The following is a 24,373-nucleotide window of genomic DNA, read 5'->3' as shown; positions in this document are numbered from 1 at the left end:
TAAACAGCACCGAGATGTTCCAAGTGAGGGAACTGAAAGCCCACCCCACAGGGTGAGACATTCTGCAGGAATCCACTAGGAATCAATTCCCCTTTTTCTGGAAGACTGGTTTCGAGGAAATGTCCCTTTTTACACATGTTGTCACTACTCCCCTTCCATGGAACGGTCACTACAGATTCATCACTCTGTTCATCACTCTGAACATCACCCAGTGTTCATCACTCTGGTGCCATTTCATCTTGGAAATATATAGAGGGCACATAACTACTATTCCTATTTTGCAGAAGGAGAAACTGAGGCATGGAGTCCATCTGCCTGAGGTCACTAGCCAGAGACATTAGGAGACAGATCCTATCCCAGGCCTTCTGCATCTAGTGCTGTAGCGCCCCCTTCTGGCCTGACACCCTCAAAGAAGTCCTCAGAGCCAGGACTTGCATTCTGGTGCCCTGAGGGACAGCAACCGTAGAAAGCTTGGCATCACGGACAGAGGGATGGACCACTACAGGGAGAGTCAACAGGTAGCAACAGCCTCTCTCCTCCCCGCCTTGTGGTCCAGTCCAGAACCCGTCACCAACATTCCCTGGTTTCTAGCTCTGTGACATCACAGCCTCCCAACCTCTCTGCCAGCAACAAGTGAGTGAGGCTCAAAGGTAAGACCTAAAAGTGGGAGTGGTGACCGTTCTGCACTAAAGGGATGGCAGTGTCCTCACACTTGTGGATGCCTCTTCATTTGCTTCCAGCAGCAGATACCACCCACCCCTCCTGAGCCTCTGCCCTCTGATTGCCATGTCCCCACCAGAGCTGGTTGACCCTAAAAGACTTCTCCAGCTCTAGAATCCTGCCTGTTTCACCTCAGTGACCTTGATTCACCTGGTCAGCCTGTTCTTTTCTTTTTTAATTTTATGTATTTATATTTTATGTACAAGTGCTCTGCATGCCAGAAGAGGACATCGGATTCTATTATAGGTAGCTGTGAGCCACCATGTGGTTTCTGGGAATTGAACTCAGGACCTCTGGAAGAGTAGCCAGTGCTCTTAACCACTGGGCCACCTCTCCAGCCCAGGTCAGTGTGTTCTAATGTCCCCCAGAGACCTGAAGCTCACAGCTTCCTGGTGACAAGCCGGGGACCTCTTCTTTGACTCCTGCCCCCATCTAGAGGCGGGCCGTGGTACTGCATGAAAGCCTGCACAGACTGTCCCCCCACTTCCCCTCAACACGAGTATCCTTTTACATACTGAAGCTTCACAGTATGCCAGAAGGCTGTGCTGGCCACTTCCCATAACACAGTCCTCACAAGCCCCTTTGCTCTAGACAGTATTTCCCACTCTACAGACCAAAAAGCTAAGGTTATAAGAAGCTATTCATTCTGTATTTTTCTATTAAGGAGATCTTAAAGGCTTAACACCCCAAAGGGCTGGGGATGTAACTCAGTTGGTAGAATGCTTGCTTGGCCTGCATGAAGCCCTGGGTTCCATCCCAAGTACTGCATGAACTAGCAATGGTGGTACCCACCTGGAACCCCAGCACTTGGGTGGTAGAAGCAGGAGGATCAGAAATCCGAGGCCATTTCTAGCTATATAGAGTTCAAGGCCAGCCTGAGCTATGTAAGACCCTGCCTCAGAAAAAGAATTATTTTCCAAATAATGTTCTGGTAAGTGCATTGCTGGTCTCCATAAAATTCTGAAGAGGAGTAGACAAATACAACTCCCAGTCATCGAAATTGTCAGGGAAAGACACGGAGAGTGCAGCAGCCTGAGGCTAGAGTAACCTCCCTTCTAAGTTCCTGCCACACAGGCAAAGGCTGTGATCTCCAAGGTCCAAGCTATTTCCAACTGAAAAGGACAAGGTCCCCAATGCAGTGTGCAGTAAACCGCTGTTTAAGAGAGGGAGTTGGAGTACTTGTATTTTCTTGTATGTGCATAAACAACTTTGGAGGAGCAATTCCTGTTCAGCATGTGAAACAGAAATGAGTTTGTTCCCAGTTAAGTGGAGAGCTGTGTTTGCACCACAGAGCAGAGCCTAAGGGCCAGCGCATGAGGGCCTGCGAAGGCACTAAGGCTACAGACTGCAGGAATTCCAGAGGCAAGGGATGCTTGGGCATCTGGGACCTTCTACCTAGTGCTCAGGTGACACCAGTGTGCAACTCTTCACTCAGATTGGCCAGTGGCAGTTTCATCAATTGAGGAGTCATGGCAATCTGTCACTATGTTCACAGGGAATGGGTCTTTGCTTGGATTTGTGGGTGCCCTCTTCCCCTCTCTGTCTCACCTCCCCTACCTCCCTCAATCATAGCTGTAAGAAGATCCTCTAAGCTTGTCCAGATCTTCACCACTGTCACTGACTGTCCTTAGAAATAATTTCATCTTTCCATTCATAAAGATCAGGTTTTCAGCCTGAGAACCAAGAGGCATTGTTCCTTTCTCAGCTTTGTTTTTTAATCTTTTGCTGTACTATGTGTCGGACCAGAGGTACCTAAGAAGCATGTGACTCTAAACAAGCACATACTCGATGACAGGAAACCAACCATGATTTAAATATCTTAAGAAGAATCAGAAAACCTGTAAACACAGCAATCAAGAAGCTGAGGCAAGAGGTTGGAGAGTTCTAGGGTCAGCCTGGGCTATATAAGCAGATTTTCTACAGAGAGAGAGAGAGAGAGAGAGAGAGAGAGAGAGAGAGAGAGAGAGAGAGAGAGATGAGCTTTGTCTAAACATCTAAACACAGCCATCTACTTCCAAGACCAGGCTGCCTACTCTAGCTGAGATCCAGGTCAACTTCACCTGTGAAGATACAATGTGAAGCGTTGTCAAGGGTATAGGCACCCCAGTTGGTCAAATTAAAATCCAAAGGCATTCTATAATACAACCCATAACTGCCAAGCTTTTAGGTTGACCAGTTGTACATCAGGGTGTAGGCTGCATGACTGTGTCAGTTACAGTGAAAAAAAAATGAGTTAGATGGTCAAGGGCACTAGTCCTTCAGACTGTGTAAGAAGACACAACTCACTAGAGGTACTGGGGAGTCAGCCACTTACAATCACCTAAGTATTTGTTGCACAGAACAAGTAGCCCCTGATGGCATTGAAAAGACTGGCGTTTGGCCTAAGAGCTTTTGTGCCTTGTCCACAAGTGAGCATTTCCACTACCCCTCCGGATTACACAAGACTATTAGTTTGGAGAGAGGTAGGAAAGCACTGTGTCTCACAGTCTCCTCAAGGGAGTACGGCTGGGTGTAAGCAGAAAGCTCCCATGTCCTCTGACACAGTGCACTGGCTCTTCCAGTAGACTTTTGCTGTTAATAAGTCCCTTTACCAACAGACTCCAGATTCTTAAAGAGCGGGTGTTTTGATTTCAGGTGTCATTTTATTAGGAAGACCATAGCATCATTTCTAGGTAACATTCTAGGGCTCTTGGAAAACAAGCAGGTGTCTATGATGATGCTTCCTATTCTGATTGATTTTTTTCCTGCATTCTCTATGCCTTAGTCAGTGTTCTATTGCTGTAAAACACCATGACCCATCAACTTTTATAAAGGAAAGCATTTCATTAGGGCTGGCTTATGTTCTGGGGGTTTAGTCCATTATCTTCATAATGAAAAGCATGGCGGCACACAGGCAGACATGGTGCTGCAGAGGTAGCTGAGAGTTCTATGTCTGGATCAGCAGGCAGCAGGAAGAGAGTGACACTGGGCCTGGCTTGAGCATCTGAGACTTCAAAGCCCACCTCCTAGTGGTGTGCTTCCTCCAATGAGTCCACACCTACTCCAACAAGGCCACACCTCCTAATAGTGCCACTCCCTGGTGACCAAGCATTCAAATCTATAAGCCTTTGAGAGCTATTCCTATTCCAACTACCACATCCTACTTTAGACCTGAACTTTTTATATTTGTGTGTGTGTGTGTGTGTGTGTGTGTGTGTGTGTGTGTGTGTGTGTAAGAATATATTTTATAAAAACCTCTTGGTCACCCCAGAATATTCCTCAAAAGTGCTTGGCATATTGATTCACTTTCATTTCATTTGTGACTCTGGGTCTTTGTCCTCAAGAGAGGCTTTCTAAAAGGTTTCTCAAGTCTTTTTTTTTTTTTTTTTTTTTTTTTTTTGCTTTTTTAATTATACAAAAATTAGTTATTTAGATAGTCTGGTCTTTTCCACCCTGTTTTTAAGTACTTTTTCCCCATCATTGATGGTCAAGCATTCAATAAATGTATCAGCACAGATATGAAATTCCAGGGCAGAGAGTGAAATTAGCCTGAATTAGGTACAGTCACTTTCTGCTGCTCTGAAATTTGAGAAGAGTCAAAATATTTGCACTCTTCCAACTCTTTTCTGGAGTTTAATCACTGGATTAAATTGTCTGGATCCATCACCTGGCATAGGAGTTTTGGGGATTGTTGTGTGTTAAGGTTAAGCTATTATAGAAAAGAGAGCCCCTGAAGAGAGTAGGCAGCCACAGAGAGCTAGAAAAGAAGAGTGAGTGGATATGTAGGAACAGTTGTGTGGGGAAAGAGAGGGAAAGAAAGGAGACTTCAGGAGGTTGGAGTGGGAGTGTGATCTTTCACTCTCTTCTCTTCTCCATCCTTTGTTTTCCTTGCCAGAGAATTCCAGTCAAGGAAGCCCTGTGTGGAGGAATTAGGACTTGGAGTTTTCTTTTCTCGTGTTTAATGTCCCTCTTGGAATCCCTTGTTTTTAGTATCCAAAGTTCATTATAGGCCAGTAGTTGGCACATGGCTTTAGTTCCAGCACCTGGTAGGCAAAAGCAGGAGGATCTCTATGAGCTCAAGGTCAAGCCTGGTCTACATAGCAAGTTCCAAGCCAGCCAGGGCTACATAGTAAGACCTCATCTCCAAAACAAGAAACAAAACCAAGTTCCTAATAATAGCCGTGGTAATTCCACATCATTTGGTGCAATTCTTGACATTTGTTAAGTAAACCTGAGAATACAGAGTGAGAATGAGTATGAAGGAGCTGTGTTTTCAGAAAGAGGTGACAGGTCCAATGCAGAGGGACTATGACAAACAGGAAAGATTACACTATGATCACTTTAAAAGATTGATGACCGGTGCAGAGTCTTAAATAACTTAACAAAGTAGGATCTAAGAGAGACCACGTGATCTGCGACCTGGCAGTCACTCCAGGGCACAGGCTAAGGGAAGTGACTTTGTTTGTGATTTAACAAGACGGTGTGTGTGTGCTTAGGAAGGTTTCAGAGATCCCACAACAACATTTTAACAATCTCCTATAAGCAAACAAGACCACCAGACTAGCAGAAGTTCAACCAGGGGTTCTCCAGGCTGACAGGGGTGGGGGCTGGTCAGACCTTTGTGTTCACTGTCCTTAGAAAGCACTTCTTCCACAGGTCTCATGTGCAAGGCACCATGGGACCAAGCATCTGTATAGATGAGGCAAGTGTCTGGAAAAGTGAAGAAAACTGAAAGTAAAACAATTGGCAGATGAGGCAGGTTAATGGCAAGGGTATCCGCTAAATATCGCATCTCCTAAACACGAGAGCTAACCATCTTACATACACTTCTATTGCTGTGAGTCCTGGAAAAACAAAATCCGTGGGAGAGGGCCCAGTGAACTATACCAGAGCTCAGATCTTGCCAAAAAAATAAATAAATAATAACTCAACAAGCAGCAGATCCAAAAAGATTACTGGAAATGGGGTAAAGCTCATCACGAGGTTTCCCTTCTGGTCTAAGGGTTCCACACCATAAAGACACGTGTCTGTCCTGCTGCATGTATCTCATGATGAGGAATCATGTGCAAAAAGTTAAAGATCAAATGGGAGAAGGGAAAGAAGGTCTGTGTTTGTTCAAATATTTGCAGACTACCAGGGTATGTACTAAGGACAGGGGCAATAAAGATGGGACATGAAGAACCTGTCACCCCTGCCTCCACGTGAGTAGAATATTTGATCGTTTTTATTTTGATCATTGTTGAACATCCAGCACCAAACAGTACATGGCACATAGTAGGTTCTCAAAAATAGATACTAAGTAGGAAAACACTCATGGGCTACTGTACACATAGTTGACAACTAAACAGCCATTTCCAATCAGTGTTTTCAACATGTAGTTATGTAGCAACCAACCACAAGTTAAGCAATCACTATATACTAACAGACTGTGACATGAACTACATGGCAGGTGGAATGCGGAAGTACTATTAAAGCTCATCCTAATGGTAAGAGGCAGCTTCCTGTCACTCCCAGGCAGAGTGATGAAATTTGATGAGCAGGGGCATGAGGTTGAGCCATCTCAGATTTCAGAGAACAGCGTGTGAACGGGATCCTTGAGCAGAAGTATGAATAGGGAACTGCCCATACAGCATTGCTACTGGATAAAGGGTGGTGAGCAGAAACCAGAGACACCCAGTCTGAAGAGATTAACAGGAGAGTCACAAACAGAATCGGACCATGGGCCTGGGGAGGCCCTCTGAAGGCCTTCTTAGCACAGGACTGATAGCATCAGAGGTGCACGTTGGCCATGTAACTCCAGCTTGAAGTGGGGGGAACAAGCCAAAGAGAAAGGTGGGGCAGTGGTCCAGGTAAGGGTGACAGTGGCTGTGGCTTTGGAGAAGGGAAATGGCAATAAATGATGGCAGACAGATTGAGACTGGGAAATCAAAGTTCAAAAAGACTGATGGGTGTGGGGGATTGTAGGAGGTTGCCAGGTGTTGGGCTCTGGAGTCCACGTGAATGAGAGGACCATCGTGCAAAATGGGGAGCACAGACACTCAATAAATTTGATCCACAGTGGATAGGGAGGGAAAATAGCTTCCACCAGTGGACAGGTGATGATGCTCCTGGAACAAAAATTACTACCCAATTTATTCCTTCTTCTAGAGCTTACAACCCCAAGACAAAGAGGAATGGTCATTCAGCAATCATTTACTGACTTTCCACATTATACCATGTACTGACACTAAGAAAAGAACACTGAGCCAAGTTCATTATTCCTGTGATGGGGCCCACTGAAGGGAGGTAGCTGTAAGCACAGTGAGTTGAGGACGAGTCAGAAAGTGGGAACAAGGATTAGAAGTGGAAGATAAAAATTTTCATTGTGATGGATAAAGGGACATGTTACTGGAAAAGGTAACATTCAAACAAAAACTTGAAAGACAATACATTTCCAAGAACATCCTTCCAGTCAGGGGGCAATGTAAGGACAAAGTCCTGAGCTGGGAGCTTGGTGGGTTTTTAATGGACAAAGTAGCCAATATGCCTTGAATGAAATTAGTTGAGAAATCACCAGCATTGACAGCAGAGAGCTTTTTGAGGTGGCTGAGCATGGAGCAGCAGGGAAATGTGACAGTTTGATTAAGACCCAGCTAAGAACTTTGGATTTTCTTCTAAGAAACCACCAAAGACTTGTTAGGGGGAGAAATTAAGGGCGGAAAGAAACTTTTACATAAGGCTCCCACACAAGACTTTTTATTGTTTCCTGTTCAGCCCTTTTTTAGAAATATATTTCCAACCCAATCATGTTCTTACAAACTTTCAGCATTTTGTTATAGTCTTAGTCTTCTGAGCCCAAATTGTGGCCTTGTTTATTTGTCAGTGCATTTATTTCACCGTAAGTATTGAAAGACATGCGCAGCGATGCTCTGGGGCTCTCACTTCAGCACTTCATGGTGTTATTCCGTTGTCTTCCAGCTCCAACTGTTTCCGATGCAAAATAGGTTGTCATTCTTTTCCTTCCCCCTCATATGCAAGGGAACCTTTGGATTATTATTATTATGATTGCTTTTGAAGTTTAAATGTTTTTTTTTATTTCTTTCATTTTTGGTTACTTGACTTTTATGTGCTGAGGAGTAACTTTACAGTCTTATGTTTGGTGAACTCTGAGTACTTAGGACAGTGCTCTTCAACTTGGGGGAGGGAGCATCTGTCATTCACTTTTCAAATGCTTCCACTGCCACCTCCCTGCCTCCTGCCCTGAGTGTGTCAGCCCCTGTTCTCGGCTCCCTGCCGCTCTTCTCACTCTTTTAAACGTTTTCACATTCTATGTTTTTGAGTGTGCAACTTCTGTTTGTCCTTTTTATTCCCTCAGATTCACTGTATCTTCGGCTGTTGTTTGTTGTTGACCATTTTCTCTACATTTTTCTTTCAGATGCTGGTTTTTGTTTTGTTTTGTTTTGTTTTTTGGTGTTTTTTTTTTTTTTTGTGTGTGTGTGTGTGTACAGATCAGAAGACAGCTTGTAGGAGTTTGTTCTCTTCTTCCATGTGGGCCCTGATTGAACTCAGACGGTCAGTCTTGGACACAAATGCCTTCACCCACTGATTCATCTCTTGGGCCCCAGTTGCTGTTTTTTATAACTAGAATGTCTACTATTCCAGGATTGCCATTTCTTTCTTTAACACCATATTTCTTCATCTATTATGTCCATTCCTTTCTACCACTAGAAATATTGAGCAAAGGTGTGGTAAAACACATATTAACATGGGAATCCTAGATTTTGCATTAATCATTAATGGTCAAAGAAACGAAGACAAAGTTAGGAGGCTATTGAAATAATTCCTACAAAAAATGTTAGTAGTTAGGACCAATACAGCACCTCACACAGCGAATTGAGTGTGATGACAGATACCTAATCAATACTGTGGTAACAATTCCTTAAAAGGAGGGTTTGACTCAAAACATGAATGGGACATATCTAGAGGTTTTAAAAAATTGACATATAAAGGAGGTTGGGACTAAAACAAGACTTTATACTCTTGTACCATTGGCACAGGAAAGATTTTTGGAGGGATCACCCAGATTAACTTCCTTTTACCATTGAGGGGCTTACCCAAAGCCATGGTCAATGTCCACACCATGAATTAAACCTACATGACTGTGCACTACCTTATCATGTTCCTGTGAGACCAGGGAGTTGGGATGACTTAGAGGCAACGAGCCTGGAATCCAGAGGCATGAAATGACCACTGGCTCAGTGCTTACTGCATGCCTCCACCACAGAGTCACCCTGCATGTATTCAACACTTTGCTTCTGTAAAATAGGCACTGCCATTCCATTTCCTCCCAGGAAAGAGTGAGGCTCTAAAAGACAAAAAAAAAAAAAAAAAAAACACCAAGAACATGTCCCTAGAGATGGGCAGAGCACAGAGCCATCTGAAACCTGATCACCAGTGGGCTGCTTCTGCAGGAGCGAGGATTCGGCTGCAGCAGGTCCTGGCTAGGGTGCAGGCACAGACGAAGGACTGGCCCTTTTCAGCTGTGGTCTTATATGTTCATCTAGGAAACAGCCCTGCCCGGTGAACACAAAGTCAACACCAACGATTCCACTGCAGACAAAGCTGGCAGAGTAAAGTCTTCAACTCCTCTCTATGGGTAAGGAAATTTTGTATAGAACAGGAAAATGTGTCCTTCCCAGAGGGCTTCTGGGTGGGGAAGACGGCTCACTCAGTAAAGTACTTGCCATGCAAGCATAAGGACCTGAGTCTGGACCCCAGCATCCACATGGAGCATGGCAAGGAGTGCCCTAACCCCAACACTGGGGATGCAAAGACAGAAAGATCCCTGGGAGTTGCTAGCTAGTCATTCTGTCCAACTTGGCAAGCTCCAGGTCCACTGAGAGACCCTATCTCAAAAAATGAGGTGGGGGATAATTGACAGAGATATTGCCCTCTGGCCTCCACATATTCACACACACACACACACACACACACACACACACACACACACACACACACACACGGCAGCTTAGAAAGAACTAGCATGGACTTCCTGAACACAGGGAGTCACAATTTCTAACAATTACATGAAATGCAGATCCAAGGATCCATAGTCCCTATTCTTTTACCTCCTACAGCAACACACCAAAACCTGGCCTCAAAGATATTCTGTTTATGCTGCCGGGATTGTGAGGAAGCTGTCATTGAGAGCTCCAAGGATCCTAGACAAACCCAAGGGAGCCAGCCAACAACCTACAGTAGGTATCAGACAACAGCCCCCTAAGCCTCAGCTTGTATCACCTTCCTCCTAAAAGGACCCCAGATTTCCTTCATTATTTTACCTTTATTTTTTGAGGTTATAATATAATGACATCATTTTCATCTTCCCTTTTGTCTCTCCAAACCCTTCTTGCTCTCTTTCATATTCATGGCCTCTTTTTTCATTAATTGTTAAATGCATATAAGTATATACATATGTATTTCTAGATACTTAAGTGCAACCTGCTCCGTCTGTATAAAGCTATTTGTAAGTTTTCAGGGCTGATGAGTTGATATTGAATAACCGATTGGTGTGAGCTCTACCCTAAGGAAGACTATATCCATTAGTTGCCTGTAGTTCTTTGTATAGGACTGATTCTGTGCACTTTCTCCCATCCACTTGGACACATCTATCCATGTCTTCCTTGTTCGGTTCATGTTTGGGCAGTCATGTTGGAGAGACTTTATGGGTGTCGCTTCTGACTTTATCAGGAGACACAATCACACAGCCAACTCCCTCTTACAATATTTACACCCCCTCTTCCATGATGTCCCCTGAGCCTTGGGTTGGGGAGTGGTTTTGTAGATATACCTTTCATCTTTTGATTGAAAAAAAAATTCCAAGCTAAAATGAGGTAGAAGCTCATAGGTGGCTAAGCCCCAAATAGCCAGTGAGCTCAAGCTTGCGAGTTAAAGTGTAGACTGAGCTCTTGCAGTGCTGACATCACCAGAGAGCTTCTTGGAATGCATGTTTAGGGCTGAGGATGTAACTCCATTGATAAGAGGGCCTGCTTAACAAGCCTTCAACCTTAGGTCCCAACCTAGCCCCACATTTAAAGCAGAGTGTGCTGGCTCATATCTGTACTCCCAGAACTTGGGAGATGAAGTCAGGAAAATGAGAGTTTCAAGGTCATCCCTACTACTTACTGAGCTGGAAGTCAGCTCAGGATATATGAGACACTGTCTCAAAATCAAAAAAGAGCATCTTCAGACCCTGTTACAGGCCTATGAAGTCAGAAACTGTGTTTTAGTGTATTCTCCAGGCAAATCTGGATGTACTTGGTAATCCGAGGAACAAGGCTGAAGACTATAAGATGATAGTTAAGCCCCCTGCCCTCAGATCTGACGTGCCCCTCTGAGTCTCAGTCTGCCACAGAGGTTGGGTAAGTCAATCTGTCTGTGCCTCTGCTAGCCTATTCTGTAAAGTGGGAATATTAATAAATACACTTAGGGAATCATGGGTATGTGAAATAAAGCAATATGCTTAAGTGCCTAGAACAAAAGAGGTAGAGAAGAAATGGAGATGGGTGAGTTCAGGAAGACTTGGGCAAAGCCTTCTGTTAAGAAGCCTTGGAGTTCCAATGGTCAAAGTCCAGGCCACATCACCATCCTTCTCATCTTCATCCTCAGAAATATGAGACCTCCTTGGTTCTGTATCAGGGAACAAAGCAGAAACAGAGAAGGCATCTCAGCCTCCAGTTTGTATCACAGCCTTCTTGATGGCCCAGGACAGAAAAGACAGGGTCAAAACCAGCAATTTCAGAGGGAAAAAAAAAGAGCAATATTATCAAGATCAGGCAAAGCTAAGACTCACAGAGACATAGTAAGACAGAGCTGGTGGAAATCTGCCCAGTGGGACTGGACAAAGGGCAGGAAAATATCCTCACAGCAGGACAGACAGAAACCTAGCAGGACATCCAGAAACCCATGAGAGCTTTTGAAGGGTTTCTGAAAGTAGTTTTACAATAAAAGTGAACAAAATCTTAACACAAATTCCCTTCCCCAGATGATAAGGTAAAGTGTAATCTCTGGTTCACCGGCACATGTGCAGCACTGTTCAGCTCTAGGTGGATCCCCCGCCCTGCCACAGGGTACTTGTGACAAGCATTTCTCAATCTGCACTGCAGCTTGAAGGTGAACGCTATTATCCGAAACAGACGTACCATGTTGCAGGTATGGGTAGAGGAGACGATGTCACACATGCAGTGACAAAGCTGTCACACCTGCTCCAGAGAACTTAGCCTGTCTCTGAAGTTCTTTGTCACCATTCTAGAAGTGCATAAAGGTTTAAATATAATCCATGCCTTTCTTTGCAGTAGTAAAATTAGAAAAAGTCTAAACACACAATAGTCTATTGGTTAAATAAACCTTTAATTATCCATGAAAGAGAATACCATACAACTACTACTTTTTCATGTAGTGGCATGGGAAAAAAATGTTTATACTGTATATGAAGAAAATGAACCACATACATAGGACACACAATCTGATAAACTATGTTTTAAAAAATGCTTAGGGAAAGATAGTATCTGGGAGGAGAGGAGTTACATCATTTTTCCTTTTCACAATGGATATGCATTTCATTTAAAAATAGGAAAAAAGTTGATGCTTTGAAAAAATACATGTTTTTAAATTTAGCACCTGCTTAAAGAGGAATAGATTCAGATTTTCCCCATCCCAAAATACCCATCTTTCACCTATGTGCTGCTTCTGTTGGCTCAATGCCCTCACTTCTGTGATTGGCCAAGCCTTCCCACATGACCCCCATGGAATTCTCGTTGTCAGGTTCGCAGTCCCAGAAGAATGAGTTAAACAAACAAAATCCCAAGCACACTAATGCACAGTCCTTCTTTGGTCAAGAAAAGAGATACTCTTCCAGCAGCAGTGATTTTGAAGGTGAGTCCCAGAGTGAGGTCCTGACACTGGCCTCTGGGAAGGGAGGCTCTGTCCTGATGGCCAGATCCTATGGGTATGGGAATTAACTGTGTTCACACTCCAGAGGACTACAATGCCTCAGTCTAGCTCCATTATTTTCCAAGTTAGGCATTGCATATGAAGAAATGGGTCTGGGATGAAAGGATGTTCCACGTCCACACGCACTCCTCTGGGCACCATAGTGTGGTCTTGAGTGTGCATTTTGTGTGACTCTGCTTAATCTCTACTTTGGAAGCTACACACTCAGCTCCAGACTGACAGGCCCACATTGGTTTCAGAGTGGCAGGTCCACATTGGTTCCAGAGTAGCAGGCCCACATTGGTTCCACACTGGTGGGGGTCCACATTGGGTTTGTTTTCTGATGTTCCCCCAAATCCAGCCAGGTACCTATCAAATGAGCACTATCTGAAAATGCTAATGGGCTCAGCTGGGATGACATGTCTGTGGGTCAAAGAAGAACAAATGTCCAACCTAGTTCGGTAGCACAAACCATGAAGAAGAAAGGCAGCCATGCTGAAGGAAATCTATCCTGTGCCCAGATGGCCTCACTCAGCCCCTTGTCCCCTAGGGGCCATTGATAGATAAGAATCACTCACACTTCCCCACTGCAGAACCCACCTGTCAGTCAAGCCCTTGTTGCAAACACAAGCCCATTGAAGGGTACATTTTCCTGCACCGGCGGCCTACCTGTTCTACTTGAACCAAGAGTGAGGAGCTGAGGGCCACACTGGCTCGCCCACCCCTCCCTTTCTAATATTTCACGCCAAAGTAGGCTGAGATCCGCACTGGGAAAGGGACTTTGCAGGAGCCTACCAGGAAACACCACCATGTCTAAGCCAGGACGAGCCCAAGTTTCCAGGTTCTTATGTGCTTTGCAAGACATTGTTGTCAGCGACTCCACCACCGCAGAATAAAACCAGGCCTCCTAACTCAGCCGGGGTATGCCTGGGCTCCCAAGGAACTCCTGAAATCTGGGAGCCCACCCCAGAGGAATCCAGCCACAGCAGTCCATCCGAGTCTAGCTCAAAGGCCCTCACAGCATGCTTTCCTTCTTTCAGAGCTGACCGCATACAACATCCAAACAGGATACCCTAAAAAAAATCTAAACCGCTACTACCAGGAGCACTGGTCCTTCCAGCCGTGCCTCATGGGGAGACCCTGAGGGTTCTAGTGGCGGCGGCAGTGGCGGCGGCGTCACATGTCACACAGGCTCTGAGCTGTGCGGCTGCTGGAGGATCTCCAGGAGGGTGAAGAGAGTGGTGGACAGGAGTCATGAAGACCGATTCAGAAACTCCACCTTAGGAAGGAAGAGGCCCGAGCCATCCTGTGCCACCTGCATGAGTCACTCCAGCCCCTGACGCGGCCAGGGAGGGAGGCTGCCCTCGATTAAAGTCCTTGGTTGCATGAGAGGACGTGTCCCTCCTTTTTGTCCCTCCCCCATGCCTTATAAATAGCTTATCAGTTCTTATACTGTCACTTCTAAATAACCTATAAAAAAAAACTTAATGTTGTGAATAGCTTCTGAAATGATTGCACATTTACAGAAAAGTTGTCTCAATATAAAAAGGGGGAAAAGGAAAAGAAAAGCTAGTTCAGATTCACCAGTGGTTTGCACATTTCTCCTGTTCATCTTACCCATTTTCCTTTGTTTTTCCTGAATGACCTGAAAGTCAGCATCCTGCCCTCTTCCCTAAATCCTTCATAGAGCAATTCTTATAGACAAAGGACATCCTCCTTTAACTCCGCCAGGTACCAAAAAGTGAAGCATCTCATATTAAGACAATCCTATTTAAATTCCATCAATTGTCCCAAAATGCCTCAGCACTTTTTCACCCAAGGCCATGGATTCCACACAGTCACCGTGAGTTTCACACATTTCAAGTGTTCTGTTTAGAATTACCTGGTATTTCCACTGGATCAGAGTCAAGCTTCCCATTTAGGGCAGGAATGGCCCAGGAGGAGCATGGTGCCCTCCCTAACGGGTGATATCAGGAGGTACAGAGCACACAGGATCCCATATGAGTGGAAATTTAGTTTGCTTGCTGAAGGGATTTCATGTGGACATCAGCGACAGGTCACTTGCCCAGCATGTAGGTCTAGACTTGATCCCTAATACCACAGAAATAAAAACAAAAGTCACTTGTTTGATTTAGTTCCTCGTCAAGTCTTCCTACTTTATTGGTTTGTTTTTTTTCTTGTTTGTTTGTTTGTTTTTTGTTTTGTTTTGTTTTGTTTTGTTTTGTTTTGTTTTGTTTTGGTTTGGTTTGGTTTTGGTTTGGTTTGGTTTTTTGAGACAGGGTTTCTCTGTATAGCTTTGCCTGTCCTGGAACTCACTCTGTAGCCCAGGCTGGCCTTGAACTCACAGAGATCTACCTGCCTCTGCCTCCCAAGTGCTGGGATTAAAGGCATGCTCCACTATTGCCTGGCTGGTTTGTAATTTTTTTTTTTTTTTACAAAAGATTATTAGTTTGGTTTTGTTACTTTTGTTCTCTAGTGCGATTTCTGGGTTTAATGATAGGCAATCTTTATTACTTTAGCAGTATTTGTCTCTTGATTTGCATTATATTCCATTATGTATTTATTGAGATGGGGCAGGCCAGGGTATACAAGTGGAGGTCAGAGTGAGTACAGCTTACAGGAATCGGTTCTATTCTTCCACAATGTGAGATCCAGGGATTAAACTCAGGTCGTCAGACTTGGCAGCAATTACCTTTACCTACTGAGCCGTCTCAATAGTCACACGCTTTTCCTTGATTGTTGATTTGGGAATTTATTTCCTTCATTTCCTGATACAAGTGTGTAAAGTGTGTGGTAGGCAGAATGGCCTTTCACCCAAGGATGCCTTTCCTCCATTGCCTAGAACCTGGGAGCACATTACCTCACACTGCAGATTAAACAGGCAAAAGTGCTAATGTGTGGCGTTCGGATGGAGACAATCCCAGTTACCCCATGGGCCTACTCCTGTCCATGCAGACAGTCTTCCATCCAGCTCTGAACTCGTTCCTGACACAGCACAGAGGCCAGGAGAGAACAGGAGAAATGGTAGTGGCAGGCAATACAGACAACCCCTACAGGGCAGAAAAAGAACTTAACTAGAACAAGAGATCAGACAGTGCCTAGCCTGCTAAAATATTCAGCCTCTGACTCTGTGCCTCCGTTTCTTAATCTGTAATGTGAGTACAGCAATAATGTCTACCTGGAGCACAAGGCAACACTGAGCCTGAATTCCATTCCCTTCCCTTCCATGTCTTCTTGAGTGCATTGTGCTTTGACTGGCTTAGTCAGACTGACATCTTTTGGGTCCCGGAAAGAAGGATGTCCAACCTAGGACAGTGGCACAAACCATGAAAATGAAAGGCAGCCATGTTGAGGCGTGTCCAGGTGGCCTCACACAGGAAACTGAGCAGGTGGGGCCGGTGGCAGGGACCTACCCCTGCAGTTATGCAGTATGTCTAGCTCTCTCAGAAGAAGAACACATCCTAGCTAGCCTACTAATACAAGGACAGGAGATACCCCTTCTAACAACCTAATACATGGTGGGCAGTGGGACAAACCACTGCAGAGGAGGTCAGCACCCAGGCTCCCTCCTCACAGAACTGTGGTCCTGTCCAGAACCCCTGTCACAAGTTCTCAACCCAGTTCTCAACTCTGTGACATCACAGTCTCCTATCCACTTGGCCAGCAGCAAGTGAGGGAAAGTTAAAGGTGAGACCTAAGAGTGGGAGGGGGAATATCTCTGCACTAAAAGGCCGACAGTGCCCCCACACTCCTGAATATAAATTTACTTGCTACCAACAGTAGACGCTACCCCCTCCTTGGCCTCCACCAACTGTTTCTCCTTCTGGCTCCTGGCTCACCCCACATGTACTGGATAACCCCAAAGGACTCCCTCAACTCGAGAAACCTGCTGGCTTGACCTCAGAACCTTGTTTCATCTGGCCACTGTGGTGTGGGGTCTCTAGAGACCTCAGGCTCACAGTTTGTTGAAGACAAAAGCAAAGTTCTCCTCTTTGGCTCCTATATTCATCTAAGGGGATGGAGAGGGAGACGCAGGTAGTACAAAAAAAAAAAAAAAAAAAAAAAAAACAGCCTACATGTCCCCTGTGTCACCATATTTTGGTGACATAAGCACTTACTGTATGCAAGACACTAAGCCTTTAGACCTTCATGCCACACAATCTCCACAACATTGGACAGGTTTTATCACACCATTGTACAGAGAGATAAGCTGAGCTTCAAGAGGAGAAAACTTGCTCTAGGTCACACAGCAAGGTGTTATAGAAATTAAGACACACACACACACACACACACACACACACACACACACACACACACCAACATCCACCTAAGTAAAACGGGTGTGTGCTTAACCAAAATGTCACTCTGTCCATCTTCAGGTGAAGCCTTGATATTTAAGTGCCCCTCCATCAGCTCTCAGAGTACCGGATGCTCCTGAGCATGTCGTCCTGGAACAGCCTGCAGGGTGAGGCAGGAGACAGCAGGGACTCTGGCTTCCCACACCACCACACTAACAGTGCTAAGGTAGAGCTCCATGGTAGAATTTTTGCCTAGCATGGGCAAGGCTCAGGCTCCATCCCCAGTCATGGAAAAGAAAAGAAAATCAATGGGGTCCAAGCTGTTCTTTGGGCTGCAACACGGGGACAAATCACATTTCTGAGACCCAGCACCCTCTAACAAAGTGGGACACCATCCTGCGTCATATATACTGACAAGACAAAAGAAAAAGAAGTCCCAGATGCCAAAAGACCTGCTGTAGATAATCGATGAACATCAGCATGTCTCACACTGAGGCTGGTCCTCTTCCCATTAACTTGTATAACAAAGTCCCAAATGAAGCTGTTTCACAACTAGGGAGAAAAAAACCCACTGGCGGAAAGGAGACTGGGGAGGAAGGACTGTGTGTCACTCAACAGTCAGAGGAGCTCTGGGCATTGATTTTACCAACACAGAGAACACAGAGTGGACACCCACTCTGCCCTGAGTTACGGTGTGACCAGAGACCCAAAGGTGGTGGTGACCCATCCTGTCTCTGAGAACAAAAATGTTGCTCCTGTTCAGAATCCTCGGGATTTCACACAGGACTTTACACCAGGAAATCCTCCATAAATACTTGTCCCCAGGTATCCATAGAGAACTAGTCCCAAAGCAGCCTTGGATACCAAACCACATGTGCACCCAAGCCCCTGAATAGGACATTGTATTTGCATCTAACCTACAGAGGGGGGGGAAGGAGAAGGGGGAGAGAGAGAGAGAGAGTAAGAGAGAGAGAGAGAGAGAGAGAGAGAGATGGAGGGAGGGAGAAAGAGAGAGGAGAGACATACACCCTATCTTTTAAACCATTTCAAGTTACTTATAATGCCTAGCGCTACAGGAACACTTGTTACATTCTGTGGCTTAGGAAATGATAAAAGTCTGTATATGCTTAGCCCAGATGCACATTTTTCAGAACTTTTTCATCCATAGCTGATTGAATCCATGGATTCCGAACCCACAGTGTTAAATATATGTGCTGAACCATTTTTTAAAACCGTCTGTTTCAGCTGGACACATGTCATACACCCATCTGTAGTCACAGCAGCGGGGCGGACGGAGCCAGAGGATAAAGAGTTTGAAACCAGCTTGGGCCACATAGGCAGAACCCTCACTAATTACACAAATCCCAGATTTCTTTCACAGACAAATAACCATTCAGCAAATACTGCTGAGCACCTACTAGAGATTAGGCAGACACTGTTCGGTGACAAGGAAAGGCCACGATTCAGGAAAGCCCAAAGCAGAGGGACCACAAAGGGGAACCTGATTCACCCCAGGACAAGGACAGCTTCCTGAGGAGGTGGCAGTAAGGAGTGAGAAAGGAATGCGGGGCGGAGGGAGGGAGGGAGGGAGGGAGGGAGGGAGGGAAGGAGGGAGGGAGGGAGGGAGGGAGAGAGGGAGGGAGGGAGGGAGGGAGGGAGGGAGGGAGGGAGGGAGGGAGAGAGGGAGGGAGGGAGGGAGGGAGGGAGGGAGGGAGGGAGGGAGAGAGGGAGGGAGGGAGGAACAGCAGGTGAACGGCACAGAGGAATCCTGGAAAGAGCAGGCTGGACCCCAGTGGGGAGTTCCCATGCTTCACAGCAGGGAGGGAGCCAAGAGCAAGCACAGGGTGACAGGTGGTGTCTACAGGGCCAGAGTCTAAAGCAGCTGGACAGGGAACCCTTGTGAGCTCACAAAACAGTGATGGAGTTTACCATGGAGCAGATCTTCTGGCTGCAAGTGAGCCAAAGTGACCAGGAGGAATCTGTGGTCATGAACCAGAGGCAGACAGGGTAACAGGAAGGGCAACAGGCATGGGGTAGCTGATGGAAGATATGTACAGATTGGGATCAAAAGGCTTTGAAGAATAATTCATTGTGAGGAGGGCAATGGGGTGAGGGAGGTTCTCCATTCCTGTCTCTAGATATAACATAAATAGGACTTGCCCCCAGAGAGGGACCAATGGAAGAAGATAAGCAGATGGGTTACCATGGAATCCATCAATAGATGGTCAATGTACCCCCCACAAGTCATCCACAAAACCATCAATTAGCTTGGCAGATGGATAAGACAGTGTCTTATTAGTTGTGGCATTCTTGAATTAAGAATGATTCCTGCTGCTTCCTGTTGATATCGCCTGCTTATGCACAGGACAAGAGCAGGATAAATCCAGGTTCATTCACCCATTCCCCACCCCCAGAGGGTCTGAGCACATACAAATAAGTCAATTCTAGGCAGAGTTCGAATATAGCAAGGCATGGGAAGAGAAATAAGAGTGTGGAGAGTCGTAGAAGTAAGGTGAGTGGGCCAGACAAGGTTAGCCGAGGCAGCCTGTAAGCAAAGGCTTGAAGGGCGAAGGAGTGGGTGGGGAGCACCACCCGCCAGACTTCTAGGAAAAAGCACTGCTGAAAGAAGATGAGAAAATGAAGAGCAGCAGGCATGCTTGACTGCTGTAACCCAGAGAAGAGGATGAGGAGGAGACAGCGCTGGTCAGGACTAAGGCAAGGTGAAGGTGCTTTCACACTCCTCCAGAAGAGGCCCAGGCAAGGACGGGCTCTTATCCTGCAGGGCAAAGGAGGCTCTTCTACTTCACTTTTCTGTTGCTGTGATAAACAACCATAACCAAAGACACTTGGGGAATAAAAAGAGCTTTAGTTTACAGATTTATAGTTCATCCTCAAGGGAAGCCAAAGCAGGGACTCTGCAAGGACAACTGAAGCCGAAGACACAGAGAAATGCTGCTTATTGGGTTGCTTCCTCCTGCCTGCTTACATTGGGCCTGCTTGCTTATACAACCAAGGACCACATACATGCCCAGGGGTGGCATGCCCAATCTGGGCTGGGCCCTCCTACATCAACTAGCAATCAAGAAAATGCCCCAACAGACATGCCCACAGGTCGGTATGATAGGGGCAATTCCTTAATCAGGGTTCTGTCTTCCCAAGTATGTCAAGTTGACAGCCAACATTAGCCATCACAGTGGCTACTAGCAGGTTGCAGACAGAAGTGATATGACCTGACTCATTCAAGGAAGACCAACTGGAAGGAGCAAGAAAGCAGTTGCAGCCAATGCAAATAACCCAGCAGGGAGGGAGAGGGATAGGGAGGAGATTAGAAAGGTAGATGCGAAGCCAGAGCCCAACAATGACACCACAGAGTAGACTTGGAGTGCTATGATTGACATTCAACAACTATGGTGGAAATTTCCAAAGTGGGGACTATGAGATCCTAGACCCAACCCTTTAAGATTCTGGTCACTCTGAGAGGCCACATCCCATATCTTGAAATCAGGTCTGTCCACCCCTACACTCCCAATTCCTGCCCCCACCACCGTGTCTCTGGGACAGAGAGTTAATAAGTCACGCTGTGCCTAACATCACCTAACTTCTAATCTTGCTTAGTACCTGGCATTTTCATGTGCTTTGTCACATAGACTTTATTGAACTAAATCACACACAGTGCAGACCCTCCTGCTACCCGCTAAAAGGATACAAAAGTTACCTATTTTCCTTTGATCGGGGAGTTTGCTCTGAAGGTTTCTTCTCTAGGCCTCCCTGCCTCATGCTGTCCATGACAGCTATCTCTTTCTTTAAGCCACACCTCTCAATGAAGCTCCTTTCTAGGTTTTAAAGGGAAGCCTCTTTCTCCCTTCAAGTCCTTATCATGCAGTATCTGATGTAATGTATTGTCCCCTTTCTAATACTCTCCCACCTCGAGGCTCAGTCATGATCTCACAGTCTTGACCATCTCTCCTATTAAAGCCCATTCACGAAGGATATTTTCATGCAAGTTCCTTTCGCATACCAACCAACCCATCTGTCATTTTTTTTTTCTCTAACAAGGTCTTTGTTATAGAGAAGAGGGTTCTAGAGCAGGACACAGAAGAGAGAAAGGCGATTGGAATATGGTAGACTTACCACCTTGGGTCATCAGAGCCTTGGGAAGATGACCCGGTCAATCATCTCTCTTGTCGATGTGGCCCTCAGGCCAAAGACAGGCAAGAAGTAGGCCACAGCCACACAGCAATTAGCAGTGAGGCAAGGACTTGAATGAACTTCATGGTCCTGCTCCCTCAGACCTAGGCCCAACTGGAATTAACTGGAACCAATGAGGCCCACGAGAAAAGGGGACAGCAAGCAGAGGGACTTCTCAGGAGCCTCCACCATCACCATCACAGGAGCAGTTGACAAGCAGATGCATAATCCTGATGAGAAGCAGAGTCTCAGGTCCTAAAGGTCCACTCAGCATCCTTGCAAGCAGAAGATAACTCACCTCATCTATGCATGGGCTGTATGTGCTAAAGTTCTGCTGTCAGAGACCTGACAAAGAATATGTCAACTATAGTCTTGGGTTCATTCAGGAAAGAGCTAAGCCAATGAGCTGTAAGGAACGACCCCCATCACTACCTGCTGGCTGAAGGAGGAGCACCAGAGTATGGGCTTGTCACCCTTCTATTGACAGGTGAACTCCGGACAGTGAAGAAGGGCTGGCCCTCAGAGTGGTGGAACTGAACAGGTGAACTTCAGGAGGCCACAGGGAGCCACAAGCAGCTTGACAGTGGGTGGGGAGGAGACCAGTGTGACCCATTGCTTAAACAACAATGGGCTTCTGGGATTGGGGCTGCACAGCCAGCTACCCGACACCTTTTCCTCTTCCCAACCCCACCAACACATGGCATCCAAGATCTTCTGTTGCTGTTGCAACAGTGTTGCCAGTGAGTCTACCCTCAACACTGCTGCTAGCTGCCTCGTTCCAACAAAGTCCCAACAGCATCACCCACGGCCCCTCAGTAAGTCCACACTTGGCACAATGGGTACAAGACTGAGTTACTTCTTGGGGACTCAGTCTCCCCAGTCACTTCTTGCTGGGACACTTTCTTTAAGACTTTGTAGGTGCAGAAGGGGAATAGTTACCCAACCTGTAACCAAACCATCCACAGACAATATTAGGTATTTGATATTAGTTTCTAGGTCTTAGTTAAGATCTCTGGATACCATCCTACTGAGAAGTTTAAAATCAGCCACTTAGGAGCTTGAGTGTGCTGCTGGCAGTCTTCTTTCTCTGCAAAATGAAAATGACATCTTCTGTCCAGGTGGTTGTAAGGTAAACTATAACATATACACACTTAGACTATGCCCCAAAGAAGTCACTCAATAAGCTATGCGCATGTGTATTAGTTAGAATCAGTTAGGTTATGCTATGTTAACAAACCATCAGTCTCAAGTGCTTAGCATAATTTGGGGTCAATCTTAGCTCAAACCAGCAGAATCTATTGTTTTTATTTGGGGTATTATTTTAGAAACAGGGTCTCATGTAGCCTAGGCTGGCCTCAGACTCACTATTTAGCTGAGGTTTTACCATATTAGTTTGCTTTCTATTGTTGTGATTAAGACTATGTCAAAAGCAACTTAGAGAGGAAAGAATCTTAGCTTACAGCTTACAGTCCATCACTGACAGAAGTCAGAGCAGAAACTAAAGGCAGGAACCTGGAAACAGGAACTGAAGCTGAGGCCATGGAAGGGTGCTGTTCACTGGCTTGCCTTCCATGGCTTACTCAGTCTGCTTTCTTATACAACCCTGAACCACCTGTCCAGTGGTGGCTCTGCCTACAGTTGGTTGGGTCCTTCCATATCAATCATTAACCAAAAAAATGTCCTATAGACTTGCCAACAGGCCCAACTGATGGAGGTATTTTCTCTATTAATGTATCCTCTTTCTAAATAACTGCAGCTTGTGGCAAGTTGACAGAAACTAACCAGCAAGATCACCTTGAACTTCTGATCACCCCACCTCCATGTGTTGAGATTAGAGATGTGCACCTTCACATCTATTAAATGCGGTGTTGGTGATTGAACCCAGGTCTTTCTGTATGCTAGGCAAGCACTCTACCAGCTAAGCTATGTCTCCAGCCCTGGTTTTAGAGTCATGAACAATCATAGGAATCCTAGGTAGACTATGATTAGACTTGTTTGTAATAAAAGCTTTGTCCAAGCTGTCTTTTCCCCTCTTCTTTCAGATATTAACGTAAGTGGTCATCAAAAGGATTTTCAAAGGAGACTTTCACACAACTGCTCTGACAACTGGCCAGTGTTTAAGGCATGTGACCTTAGGAAACCCTGAAGGTTCTAGGGGCAACATCCTGTAGGTTCTGAGCTGTGCAGCTGCTGGAAGGTCTCCAGACAATGAAGAAGGCAGTGGACAGGAGTCATGAAGACTGATTCAAAAACTCTACCTCAGGAGGAGAAGAGGTCTGAGCTATTCCTGTGACACCAGCATGAGTCACTCCAGCTCCTGACGCAGCCGGGAAGGGGGGCTGCTTGCAATTAAAGTCCTTAGTCGCATCAGAAGATGTGTCCCTTCTCTTGGCCCACTTCTCAGCCTACCTCTGTGAGTCCTATGAATGTGCAATAAGACGAAGCTGCCATCTCTCGTAGGAGAGGTAGTTTTACTATTCTACAACACTTCAGCTCCTCCTAACCAACCCACAAGTACCTAGGAAAGCCATATAGTGGGAAAGGCTTGTGCAGATGGGTGCTACTGCAAACATCTCAAGCCAGAGGAGATGATTCTGCTCACATACAGTGAGCCCCATCTATCCTCAAAGCCACAGGGCATAGTGGTACTGACCATGGTGGAGTGCCCTGCCGTCAGCAGCCTCAGGACTGCACAGTGCATGGGCAGCACCACCATGCAGCACTGTCTAGCCTGAAATACTGTCAGAACATGAGCCCCATGGTGGCTTCCATCTCAGGCAGAAGCCTACCACTCAGATATAATAGGATAACTTTGGAAGCAGAGGAAGAAAGAGCATTTTATTCCTGACTTTGGGGTTCAGGGGAGGTTTCCTGGAGGAGTTGGGACTTGAAGGCTCTGAGGGTTGAAAGGGAACTGGCCAATCCAAGAAGAAGAAACAAAATCAGAAAATCTGGGATAGAGACCTAGGGGCATGCAAGGGTCACAAGCTTCAAAGTCTGTACTGACTCAAGTAACACTCTGCACTGGGGTGTGATGGTAGAAGAAATGGGCAGGCAACGAAAGCTTTGTGTTCAAGGACATCCTGAAGAGGACGAGGGGACACAGATGCAGAATGGCACAGCCAGATGTGTGGGATTGAAGTATCCGGTCTTGTCTCTTCAGTCTATTGTGACAGTGTACCATGAAAAGATGGTTCATAAATATCAGGATCATGTGG

The 24,373-nt window shown here is 45.8% G+C and overlaps 1 protein-coding gene across 5 annotated transcripts; it reads left to right on the top strand.

Moving 5' to 3' along the window:
* The first annotated feature begins 568 nt into the window (after positions 1-568).
* Tex48 (testis expressed 48) lies at positions 569-23,528 on the top strand. 5 transcript variants are annotated; one of them, XR_013049158.1, is made up of 7 exons: positions 569-650; positions 9,243-9,334; positions 9,816-9,935; positions 12,502-12,612; positions 17,049-17,134; positions 18,336-18,518; positions 23,198-23,528. XR_013049158.1 is itself a non-coding variant. In XM_006979563.4 (5 exons), exons 2-5 carry the CDS (start codon positions 9,331-9,333, stop codon positions 13,811-13,813), a joined length of 339 nt encoding a protein of 112 aa, XP_006979625.1. In that variant the 5' UTR covers positions 569-650; positions 9,243-9,330; the 3' UTR covers positions 13,814-14,058. The 5 variants fall into 5 exon arrangements, 1 of the variants encoding a protein (XP_006979625.1); XR_013049157.1 differs by having other exon boundaries at positions 18,213-18,518; XR_013049156.1 differs by having other exon boundaries at positions 17,049-17,193.
* The last annotated feature ends 845 nt before the right edge of the window (positions 23,529-24,373 follow it).

This window comes from Peromyscus maniculatus, chromosome 2 (assembly GCF_049852395.1).
Source record: "Peromyscus maniculatus bairdii isolate BWxNUB_F1_BW_parent chromosome 2, HU_Pman_BW_mat_3.1, whole genome shotgun sequence".
Taxonomy (NCBI): Eukaryota; Metazoa; Chordata; class Mammalia; order Rodentia; family Cricetidae; genus Peromyscus; species Peromyscus maniculatus.
The sequence above is the reverse complement of the archived record's forward strand: the minus strand, read 5'-3'. Positions and strand labels throughout refer to the sequence as shown.

Excerpts from the sequence above, each read along its gene's own strand:
- Tex48 (XM_006979563.4), top strand. Across the intron at positions 9,936-12,501 it reads GAGCCAGCCAACAACCTACA|GTTCGCAGTCCCAGAAGAAT; the intron begins GTAGGTATCAGA and ends TCTCGTTGTCAG. Across the intron at positions 12,613-13,709 it reads CAGCAGCAGTGATTTTGAAG|AGCTGACCGCATACAACATC; the intron begins GTGAGTCCCAGA and ends TCCTTCTTTCAG.